Source organism: Lepisosteus oculatus, chromosome 13 (assembly GCF_040954835.1).
Source record: "Lepisosteus oculatus isolate fLepOcu1 chromosome 13, fLepOcu1.hap2, whole genome shotgun sequence".
NCBI lineage: Eukaryota > Metazoa > Chordata > Actinopteri > Semionotiformes > Lepisosteidae > Lepisosteus > Lepisosteus oculatus.
In genome coordinates, this window is record NC_090708.1 from 27128308 (window position 1) to 27141347 (window position 13040).

Below are 13040 nucleotides of genomic sequence, written 5' to 3' on the forward strand. Positions count from 1 at the left end.
AAAGTGATTTGCCACAAAGTGATTTTTGTTTTGGATTATTTATGAAATTGTTCTCCATTTGCTTGTATAGTAAAGTCTAGATCACACAGGTTAATTACAACGGTAATTATATTAATTATTATTGGTGCTTAGACAAAATATAAAAAGATATCTTTAATAAAATACTATTCTAGAGCCTAGGAAAAAAGCACTGTATCAGACACTGATTTTAAAAAAATCCTTTATAATAGTTTGTATATTTTGTCTCATCTAAAAGAAAGAGTACACAGGGACAAACTGGAGACATCCTGACAAGTTTAAATCATCTAGCCCTTTCAGAGAGTTGTATCTAAAGAATATCTCTGGGAGGCCAGAGGGGTAAGAGAAAGGAAAAAGGGTAAGAGTCAGGGTTATTTCTCCAATAGTTGTGTGATGTCAGTTTCTCCTAAAGCATGTATAGTATCTCTGACATGACTGATTATAATTTATACCTTTGGTGACTCATCATAAAGCTGAGTGTATTCCTATTAAACACAAGAAACCAAAAGTGTTTGCCTCCCTAATTATCAAGTTCTGATCTTAATTTTCTCTCCTACGGACCATTTTTTGCATGTTTGTCATAGTATGATCTCCACTCTCTCCTTACTGTCTATATTAGATCCCTGATGCTGCCTCTGTCTGTAGAAAGATATAGTGGTGCAGCACCTTATTTTTATCAAGCTGTTTTCTAACCTGGCCATTCTCCAACCTTCACAAAACTATTCTTTTAAATGGGAAAGGGAATGGTGTGATCTTAATGTCCCAAAACTGTACACCTGTACTCTTATTCTACATGTGTTGGTAACAGTTATTCTTTTATTTGTACAGTATTGTCTAAAATATATTATTTATACTTTTATTTGTAAACTAAAGTTATATTTTTATGATTACAGAGGTATCTCTGTGATACCTCACATACATTTGGGGTTTATACAGGGTCATTCCTAGGGCTGGGCAAATTGAAGCCCATGACTTAATGCGACCACCCTTTTGTGGGACTGTAGAAATTGGTGATAAATAGACTATTAATAATCAATGATCAGAAATTGAAATCATTATTTGATAATAGCATAATACTGTATATTAGAATGAACCAGTCACACAGATGTTTAGAAATATGATTTACTGTACATTAGTATTGTACATAACAAAATGAAAACAAGGCAAATAATAAGATGGCTTGGAATAATATTTGAATATGTGGTTTTCAGTTCTGGCTATTATAATGTAATAGTGCTCAATTAATATATATATATGTTAAATATAACATAATTAATATATATATATGTTAAATATAAGAACAAACAAGATTGTATTTCTTCTTTCTAAGGATCAGAGTGGAATTAATTGTTACTTGCTCTTGTGGTCTGAGATCTGTCAGGAGATTAACAATTTGGGTGAAAATGTCTTTTTATCCACAGAACATTCTATTTTTGATTCATTTTCCCAACAATTTAAAACACGATAATACATATGTAAACAAGAAATGTATCACCCATAACAATAAATATGTTGTAATTTACCTGTAACATTCACTGAGCAAAAATGCCACATGCGTTGATTGATAATGTAATTACACATCTAAGTATTTTGCAGTGATTGTGAGGAATTAGACTCTAAATAATACTTGTCCATTCTTCAATGATTCGGAGATCAAAAGGTATTGTCAGGACTCAAACCTGAGTTTAGTGTGTTGTGGTCACAGAGTTTTTTGAATTTGGTAGAAATTGAGCTTTGAATCTGAAGTGCCTCTGAGCTGCTGCCTTGATTTTTTCATTCCTTAAGCTGTAAATGATGGGGTTAACCAATGGGACAAGGAAGTAGTTCAGTCCACCAATGAAGATGCGTCCATCAGGAGAGATACTCTCCACTCTCAGACCACTATACACCACAGCAGTGGACACATAGTACAGAAAGACTGCCATCATGTGTGAAGAGCACATAGAGAAAGCTTTTTTACGGCTCTCTACAGTTTTCATTTTTATCACTGACCATAAAATTCTACAGTAGGACCACAGGACAAACAGGAAAGTAACATAAATCACAATCATGGCAAGTAGCAGAGCGAAGTTCACTTGTACTGTAATGTCACCACAGGCTAAGGACATTACAGTGGGGTAATCACAGAAACAATGAAGAATATAGTTGGAGCCACAGAATGGTAGATGAGATGCCAATACTACAGAGACAAGAGGTACCAGGAAACCAATCACCCAAACTGTGGCCGTTATTGTAAGACAGACCTTTGTGTTGATGATGTTATTGTAATGCAGTGGTTTCACTACAGCAATATATCTGTCGTAAGCCATAACTGCTACAAGAAATTCTTCTGTAGCCCCAACTGAGATAATAAAGTACATCTGTGCAAAACAGCCTGTAAGGGAGATGGTCCTATCAATGGTCAGAAATACTGCTAGCATCTTGGGTATGAGTGACACTGTTGTCAAAATATCTAAGAAAGCTAAATTCCACAAGAAGAAATACATGGGCATGTGTAGTCGGTGGTCCAGGGCAACTAACACCACTATGAGGAGATTGCCAATGAATGTGGCCAGGAAGAGGATGAGGAAGAAGATAAAGAGGGCAGTGTAGTGTTCCTGTAGGCCAGGAACTCCTACAATTATGAACTCAGAATGATGGGTAATATTGGAGCCATCCATGGTTGAGAATCTCACAAGGTCTAGGGAGATAAAAATAATTATCTTTATTTTATTTAAGTATTCACCATCATAATAAAACAAAAACAAAAGCTTTAAAAACACACACATAAACATTTCCTATCAATTAATACATGAAACACGAAATAAACAGGTAGAGTATAAAATTAGTTTAAAACTACTGACACACCTTGAGTAGAGAGATCATTCTAGGACCAGAGCAATAAGCATGATCTAAGTTTTGAAGCCCACAAAAACAAATTGTATTGTGTATTTTGTCTCGACCTTTCCCATCCCATGGCACACCTACTGAAGACTAATAAAAAACAAATGGTACCCACTGGCTCCTTCCTGCTAAATACATGTTCAAGTCACTGGGACAAATACATTATTATTCATATAAAAAATAAAGCTTATTTAAATGTTTAATCTGATTTTGAGTGGATAGTTGCCTCCATGATAAAACATGAAGCCGTTTCTCAACTGCGGACTCTCTGTTGTAATTTATGTACACAGAGCATGGCCTCTGTCTCATGTGTGTATACCAACACTTCAGTTACTCTAGAAAAGGAATCTATATTATTTGTTTTTCATTTTTTTAACATTTCCAAATTTTGGTGACACATTTGTTAATGTTTGTTGACACAACAGTTGCAAAATGCTGGAAAACAGACACAATTAATATGCATTATTAATCATACATTATAAAGTGCCTTGTAAAAATACTCACACTCCTACAAGGTTTCCTTATTCTGTTACAGTCTGAGTGGCCATCATGACACTTTCGAATTTGATGTTATGTTTTCTTTATATTAGAATCAGCTTCATACTGGTGAAGTTAAAAATACTGGAAGTAATGCATTCTTCAATAAAGTAGAAGATTCTCAACTGCCTAAGATTTTAGCCCATTTTCTACAGCAACCCTGAATCAGTCCAAATGCACAAAAAATGCTGAAAGGTCAGAAAATCAGTGCAATGGTTACTGTCTGTTTTTAATCAAAATGGCTTAACTGGTTTCATAATAAATGCATGTTTATTCAGATCAGTGTTAATTTAGTCACCATTTTTTGATGTAGTCATCATCTTAGTCAAGTTGATTAAAATGTGTTTTAGCTTTAGTCGCATTTTAGTCGTACACTTTTAATCTAGTCAACTAAATATTGAATATAATTACTCAGTTTTGCAGTTTTAATAAGGTCACATTTTAGTCATGCAGTTTAATTTAGTTATTAAATAACATAAATGTATAGGAGTTTTAGTTTTATTTAAGTCTAAAATTCCTTTAATTCTTTTAATCTTTATATTTAACATGTATCTTACTTATTCAGTTTATTTGGAAAATTAAAGAAATTAAGTTTAGTCCTTTTCTTAATGTACACATGTTCTAACTGGATAGGCTTAAAAAGGATTTTACGCTGTCATTTTAACATTTTCAAAATAAAATATGATCAAATTGAAGTCACAATTTATTTCTGACAGAGTGCCATTACGAAGCTCAAGTGCAGCACACATAGTGTGTGTGTGACCAATCTCTCACATTTAAAAGAGAAACTTATTTCTTGCACATTAATCAGTAACCAAGATGTGCAATTTTTTTTAGATATCAAGTTATCTATTTAATATCTTGACTAGCTACAATGAAAATGTATCAGTGCAGGGGCATCTGGGTGCTGCTGATTCATATGTTGTTTCAAATTTGTTGTAGTTCTTTAGCTCATAATATAGCTGCATTCTGTTTCTTTATCTTCAGTAATGTTTTAACATTGCTTCCTGGTTTGCTCGTCATATATAAAGTATTGCTAGACTCTGGATCTTTTTTCATCCAAATGAAAGTCAGTGTTTCTTGGTTCTTTTACTTTTCTAATCAAGGTGCACTAGTTTTCTTAATCTTATTAGCACAGTGCAGAAATTGTATTATTTATCTGGGTGCCAATGAATTAATACAACATAAGGGTTAATGATATGAGGCGTGGAAATGATCAAGTGGAAATGAGAGACCGATACAAAAAAGAAAAGAGGAAAGGAAAAGGCACACCACTATACTTGCCAAGTACTGCGTAGCATTAACCATGATGTCCCCTTTTAATTTATTCAAACAAAAATGCAAAGGCATTAAGTCTTTTTCATCATCATTTTGAATTATTTTTATGAGCATATTTTCAGAAAATGGATCGACTCTCAACCTCAGTAATGATGAATTGTCTAGTATCAATGTGGCAGTGTTGAGCATCCTAAGGAAGAAAAACGTTGAGCAGAGTAGGACACTGTTCATCACCCAAAGGACGAACCACCAATGAGGTATTTTCAGAGTGGGTACCAAGCATACACTTGATAACTTTCTAAACCAATCACCTTCTGTGATGTCACACATTCAAAGCTAGCATACAACTTATTTTTGTTGGTTAACTCACTGGCTCCTCTTTCCAACTAACCTGCCCCGCCAATTTTTCCATCTACAGTATGTGAAAACGTAAACTTAAATGTGAGGCTGGGAGTCACGAAGCAGTTAATTCTGGGCCCTATGCAGACGACGTGAGCCAGAATTGTGAAGATACACTAGGGAGAAAGTCATGCAGGAAAGGGTCTGGATACTGGGGGGCGTGTCCGAGGTGAGCAGGTGTCCTGGGGAAGTGAGTCCGGGCGAACAAACAAAGCCAAAGTCCAAACAGGGAATCCAAACGAAAGAGTAGAGTCCAAGGCCAGGAGATCCATCCAAGGGTTAAAAGCATGAGCCGGGTCGGGACCGGCGGGGCAGGGAATCAGGAACAGAAGGTTAAAACCATAATGGAGCCAGACGCAGCAGGACCCCGGGCTCTCATGAAGCAGAGTTCAATGAGGAAGGTGAAGTGAAGTCTGCGTCTGGCTTTTAAGGGGGAGCGGGAATAAGGAAAAGGTGCAGAAAATGGGAGAAAACAAGGAAGGGCTGGAGCACCCTTAAGAGGAGGGGTTAGCGATCGTGACACTGGGAGGGTAAGTCTGTAAAAAGTTCTGCAAAAGAAGAAATCTTGTGTTCTAGAACCCACAGCTAATTGGACTCTTACTCTTTTGTCAATATTCTGTGTATTCTAGTATATTCAGTAAAAAGCTATAACTGGAACGAACCTTGACTCCCACTGTCTCATTTGTGGCCAGACCCAACGGCTGTGCATAGACTTTTAAAGTCCAAAGTTCAACAGGACACTTACTTCTTGCAATGATGTCCCCTGTTTCTCTGGCACCAGGGCACTCCCTACACAGAGCAAGCAACTGAAAAATTGGACCATAGACCAGTCCAGCCATCTCAGTCTTCTTAGCAGGTAGTTTAAATTCATAAAGAACATTTAGCTAGTGGATCTTTGAGTATAAAATGTCTTTATTTTCATTATAATTCTTGAGAGTTGATCTATTATTCCAAACACATTTGATAGTTTAATTCATGATAGAAGACACATATTTACTTGTATCTGACAATACAACTGTGATGTGATTATCTGAAACTGATAAAACCTACAAGCTAGAGAATAGAATGTTATAGTCAATGTATTTTATTTAACTTATTATTCTCTTTGTAATTCCTGAGTGAACGATCACCTTTTGCGTCAAAGCAGATTGTTTCACATACAGGTATAATTTCTATTGCATTTGTTGTTTTGTTTTTCATGTTTTTGGTCCTATATCAATATGTTCAATATCATTTTAGGACATGAATACTTGATGACTTTTAGGAATCAAACATAATAAAAAAAGTAAAAAACCTTCACACCCCTTCCTCTTATTTTGTTCCGTAAGAGATCCCAATCTTTCTGTCGAAATTCTGTTGAATTTTGTTTATTTTTATGACTCAAGGTTTTTTTTTTTTCTATGACAGTGCTCTTTGAGTGAATGTGACCTATGTGCTTCCAGATGGTTGTGGCATGTCATAACCTTCCCAGTGAGGGTTTGACAGTTTGGGCCCGATAATTTTTATTTTTTAATAATAATCACTGTGTTTTTTTTTTATTTAGAGATATAACATCAGAGAAAACACTTTGACTTGGATAATGACTGAGGTACCCTTAAACTGCACAGTGACTTTTAGGGCAAATCTGTGTGATCAGATTCCTTTTCTCATTTCCAGAATATGTTTCCTTTACCCTTGTTAAGTGTGAATTCCCAGTTTGTCCATTTGTCATATTTTTTTTTAAAGCAGGTTTTCCCACAAAAGTTTTCACAAAAATAAAATTTAAAAATAAATCTGTCTCCAAAAAAAAAGTGGAAGGGAAAAATATATTCTAACTGATTTCAAATTTTACCTCTTCAAATTGTGTGTAATAAAATGAAACCAAAACAAAACATTTAATAATGTTATTATTATGCCAGTCATGACTGAATTAAATAACGAAAGAACAAAATATAATCTTCCAAATTAATGGTAATGTTCAAAATTACATTTATTCTCAAAACTGTTATCTAGAATTAAATCATCTTTCATGTTTCTAGACTGATATTTTATGTAAATATGACGTCATATTTGTAAACATTTACACATTTCATGGTATTGTGATCACAAGTGCTCCTTGTATTATATATTCTTTGAATTATAGAAAATATCTAATACATTATTAACATAGGATAAATACATACATCATGGATTTATATATTTATACATCAGACGTTTTGTAGCTCCTATTCAGCTTTGTGAATTTATTTATTTTTTCCTTGGTGCTCATCCTGGTGTAATTTATAACTAATATGGTCTGTCATTAATTTCAGATCCTAAAGAGAGCTGTATTTGTTCAAAGTTATTTACACACTGAGACAGGGTTGCAACAACTTCTACTTCCTTTTTGTTGCATGAGAGGTGAAATTCAACATCTTCTGCATGCTCATTAATTCTGATGTCAGATAATATCTGAAATAAAGTAAATATCTTTTTTGTTTTCAGTTTATATAAGCACTTCTTCTAAGAAATATTTGCTTCACTGAAACACAGTAGTTCATCCCTTTGGTATTCTTTGTCTGTTCATTCTGAGTCTTCACAATACTAAATGTTAGCTAAACTTGTCTGAGTCATACATCAGAATGCAGTGACTGGCTGATTCTTATCAGTGTTTGGACTGTTCTTTTTTTTTGGGGGGGGGGAGGAACAGTCTCACTAAATTAAAAACACAGTATCTCACATAAATATAATTTGAATAGATAATCCTGATATTTAGTGCTCTGTGTCTCAGTCTCACTATATGTACTGTATTCAGTGTATGTGTACACACATTGAAGTGCTTTAACTAGTGGCCTAATCTTGGAGACAGTAAACCTAGTTCATCATTTATCAATCTTAGTTCATATTGATCAGAATCTTCAAAAAACAATCCCAAAATTTTAAGGTAAATTATACGAGTACTAAATATGAAGTGTTGTACGTATCCCATTTGACAAAAAAATCTTATTCACTGTCAGGCATTTTTAGCCTTAACATTAGTTGTTCCTTTCTACACATTCGTAAAGTTATAATACTTTACAAATACTTTAAAATAATGTATTTTCTTAAATACAAATATACCACAATTGAGTGTTCTAAGTAGAACAGTGTTTCTGCATTAAGAAGTATTATAGAAAGAAAGGAGTAAGTCGGTGCAAAATGCCCATGATTTGTTGCATTCTAATTTGTTGCAATCCAACAATATTATATAGAGATTATGTTTACTGTATGTACTAAGGTTTATGAAAATTATAGATTTAAAAAATGTTATGAGAAATATTAGAACTGTAAGTCCATTTATATCACATTTTTAATTATAATAATAACTTAGCAGGCAAGAATGTGAAATAATTTTTAAATGTGAAAAAAAAATCTATTCTCCTTAAAAGGAAAATATGATATGAAGAAAATAAACTGAATCAGAAAATACAGAGAGTCACATACCTGGAGTTTGTTCTCTGTGCTCTTCCTGCACAGGACACACCTGTTGGACAAGAAACTCTTCCTCTCGTCTCAGCTGCTTTTATGGGCAGCTCTTCCCAGTGACCCCAGAGGCCGCTGAAAACAGAACTGTAGCTGTAGCTCTTATTAATCTGGAGAGACAAAAAGTGAGCTCTGGAGGAAACGGGCCCAAAATAGCAAACCACAAAAACCCACTTCTTGTTTATCTTTATGTTTGTTATACTTTTATGTTTGTTAAATAACCAAGAATTCTGTTGTATGTAATGTTGTTTATTGGTGTAGTTAAAAAAAAACAATTAAGATGTGCCTTTCAGGGGAAATCTTTCTGTTTTCCAATGTTGAGGACAAATAATAGCTCACCATCATCACCATCGTGTCAGAGTACAACATTTGAAAAGATCTACAGTTTTTGGTGTTTTCATTCAGAGTTTGGTAACAAGGTCAATACACTATTTAGTGCTGGAAATGGCGCTGTAATTAATATGGTGTAATTAAAGGTAATGTGTACATTTGTGCAGAGCAGTATGACAAGCTATTTTGTCCTGCAATTGATATTGATTTGATGACCATCATTAGCAGTGTGAAAGTCAAGAAAGCCAGGTTTCACAGCAGGAATCCCAGCTGCACAGAAAGAAATGCATGGATGTGTGAAACTGGTGGTTCAAGGGAGAAATGTTTAAATTGTTAAAGCTATTACCTAGATTGGTATTGCAGTTTGAACTTTTTTGTTTAAAAATTCTCACCTGCTTCAAGCATACCACTCTAGTTTGAGTAAGTTTTTACAAAGTACACTTCTAAAAACATTAAGCAAAAATACAGTAAGTCAAAGCTTAATTTTCCATCCTGCCACTTCCCATAAAAGAGTTACACAAATGTATTCTGTATCATATATTCACATCTGTCTGGCAAAAAAATCCAGATACTGCTTGGATAAACTGCTGCCACTGTTAACAGGGAGGTTCTTCCTGGGAAAAGTTCAGTCAGCATGAAGCTTCAGCACGATCTTCCAGTTTTGCCCCAGTAATATCACTACAGATGGACACTAAGACAACAGAAAAGCATTGGACACTGACCAAAACCCACAAATCCAGATAGTTGTCTCTTTTGTCTTATTGAGCAGGAATTAGAAATCCATAAACAAGCTGGTTATTGGATGCGCTATACTATATTTCAGTGTTCACATTACAGACCTTGAGAATTGACTTGTCCTAAACACCTAAGCACAGTTTTTAATAACATTTAAATCATGATAGTAAAAATGTAATTACTAGGCTTTGAGTATTTAAATTTTGAATAGGTATTTGAAACTGATTAACCTTCAAGGCAATTTTAGCATGTTACATTAAAATCACTATTTTAACCCTTATATATTTGCATCTTTGTCTTAACATGCGTCTATGTCTTTGTAGACCTCAAGTGAAGATCAGCTTCACTTAGTATCTAGGCAGATTGTTTAAATGTACTGTTACTTTGGCTGGTTTAACTTGAATTTATTTGTTAATAAAATCAAGTTGCTTACTTTGAATCCGTGTGCAGAGACTGCCTGTTGTCCTGTCAATGTTAGGACCATGGACTGGGATCTGTGCCAGGTCTTGTAGTAGACTCTATGTGATGCGGTAAGAGCTGGAGAAAATAAGAGGCGTGTTAAAAGGAAACAGAGGGGTTTAATAGTGCACAAAATAATAGTGACAGTCCGTGAGACATTGAACGAGGGAGACAAAGAATGGCATCCAAATCCAAACAGGTCCAAAGGCAGGTCAGGGTACAGTCTGGGAGTCCAGCTGCAAGTAATCCATCCTGGGACGCAACAAGGTTAAAATCCCCGGAGGGGGAAAACACGAACAGACAAAACACGGAGGTCCAAGGGTGACAGGGCGAAATCCTTCAGACCCCGGGCTCAGGAAGCGGGAGGTGTCGGGGATGAGGTCTATGCCCTCAGGAGATGGACGTTGGGTTTCCTGGTGCTAGACGGGCCTCCCAACATCCTTACCCTAATGATGAGCCTCGAGGACTGGAGGAGCTAGTCTTTAAATAATACACCTAAGAAGGTACACCTGGGGAGCTTAATCACAGGAACAATAACAGGAGTAGTGGAGTGTACTCTAGGGAGGGATGTCAGGCGTGACAGTTGATTGATTCCTTACAGCTAATAAAACACTAACACATTTACTGTAACGATATCTAAATGTGCCAGTAAATTCACACAACAGTACAACAATAATGGACACTGAGAGACAAAAATACAGCAAAAGAAAAGGACATACACAGAAGATGTAATATGATGTATTTATATTTTTAGAAAGCTTTTTATGTTCCTCATAGAAGACTTCTTTTACAGTAGGCATTCAAGTAATGCATGTCATTGGATTGAGAGCTATTTAATGGACAGGAGGTAAAGGTAAGGGGTGAAAATAATGCTCACACTGTGGTGATGTACAGTAAATAGTGGAATAGAACACATATCTTTATTAAGCTGCTCTACCTATTTTATATCACTTATCTAAATTCCAACATAGCTAATAAAGTAAAAAGGATTGCAGATTATATCAAAATAGGAGCATTAGCACACATTTTAGAGACAGAAAAGAAAAATAACAACAGATTTAGATACAATTCAAGACTGGGCAAACTTATATATAATTATGCTAAAAATTGACTTAACTTTAAAGTACAGAGAATTTAATCAGATTGGTTCAATACATTAACTTTTCAATTCATTTTTTATATTCTACCAATATTCACTCTTTTGCAAAGTCCACAATGGCAATACGAGCTGACAATGTCCAAAAGTGCTTAGTGCCAGATTAACTTACATAGAAATGACCAACAGGTTATTAACTACCAGTAATTAAAAACTAATAAAAAAACACAGCACATCATCAAGCAATTTTTATTAAAATATACAGAACTAAAACACATTAATTCCTCAGTAATACTAAAGCTATCATAAGAAATTCAATTCAATCCCTGTAACTGTGCATTTTGCCCTGTGTTTCTTTTTCAGAGTGTATTATATTAAAATATCTCCAACTGTTTTATTTACTTGGGAAGACAGTTTTCTTTATACTGCGGTGAGCCTGTAGTCTGAAGTATCTGTAAGCTGCTGCCTTGATTTTTTCATTTCTTAAGCTGTAAATGATGGGGTTGAGCAAAGGGGTGAGGAAATAGTACACTGCACCAATGAAGATGCGTCCTTCTGGGGGGATACTTTCCACTCTCAACCCAATATACACCACAGCACCAGACACGTAGTACAGGAAGACCACTGTCATGTGTGAAGAGCACATTGAGAAGGCCTTCTTACGGCTCTCCACTGTTTTCATTTTTATCACTGACCTCACAATTCTGCAGTATGTCCATAAGACATAGAGAAAGGGGACATAGATTACAATCATGGCGACTATCAAGGTATAAGTAACTTGACCTGTAACATCACCACAGGCCAATGACATCACAGTGGGGTAGTCACAGACAATGTGCAAGACATAATTTGATCCACAGAATGGCAATGTGCTTGCCAGTACTACTGTCAAAAGAGGTGCAAGGAAGCCCAGCACCCAGACTATGGCTGCCATTGTAATACAGAAATTGGTGCTCATGATGGTGTTGTAATGCAGTGGTTTCACTACAGCAACATATCTGTCATAAGCCATGGCTGCAACAAGGAACTCTTCAACAGCAGCAAATGAGATAAAAAAATACATCTGTGCAAAACAGCCTGAGAAGGAAATACTGCTGCCATGTCCCAGCAGAGCTTCTAATAACTTGGGTATGATGGTCGTGGTCAGAAAAATGTCTGAGAGGGACAAGTTCCACAGCAGGATGTACATGGGAGAGTGGAGCCGGTGGTCCAGGCTGACCAACAGCACAATGAGGAGATTGTCCAGAAAGGTGGCCAGGAAGAGGATGAGGAAGACAAGGAAGAGTGCATTGTAGTGCTCCTGCAGGCTCGGCACTCCCACAATGATGAACTCAGAGTGCAGGGTGACATTGGAGCTGTTCATGACTCTGACAGGAAACAGGGGTGCCTGGGAGTTAATGCATATTTGTGTTACTATCTTTTTGATTTCATAGAAGGATATGAAATAATAAAACGTTTACAGAAACAAATAAACAATTTACAGAAAACTTTTAATTTTTAGTATTGCCTGCTGAACATTTTATTTTTAAGAATAATCATAGTGTATAATACAGTAGTATTATACTGTAGAATAAATACAACCATCCATTTTCTTACAGTGTCAGAGGGAAGCCAGAGCCTATCCCTGCAAGCAAACGGCAGAAAGTAGGGTACACATCCACCCACCACAGGGCAAACCACAGAAATAAAAAACACGCACATCACACCAGAGCCAATTTTCTCAAAGACAATGAATCTACCAGTATTTCTTTGGTCTATGAGACCAATATTGTTAACATAGGAAAAATATACAATCTCCAAACAGATAGCTAACATGGTCTAAAAT

General features: G+C 35.6%; 2 protein-coding genes across 2 annotated transcripts; both read right to left on the reverse strand.

Moving 5' to 3' along the window:
- Positions 1 to 1703: 1703 nt before the first annotated feature.
- LOC102695164 (olfactory receptor 6N1-like) lies at positions 1704 to 2678 on the reverse strand. Its single transcript, XM_015361539.2, has one exon. It carries the CDS (start codon positions 2676 to 2678, stop codon positions 1704 to 1706), a length of 975 nt encoding a protein of 324 aa, XP_015217025.2.
- Positions 2679 to 11547: 8869 nt separating this feature from the next.
- Positions 11548 to 12578, reverse strand: LOC138242191 (olfactory receptor 6N1-like). The gene has a single exon (XM_069197562.1). It carries the CDS (start codon positions 12576 to 12578, stop codon positions 11610 to 11612), a length of 969 nt encoding a protein of 322 aa, XP_069053663.1. The 3' UTR covers positions 11548 to 11609.
- Between the last annotated feature and the right edge of the window lie 462 nt (positions 12579 to 13040).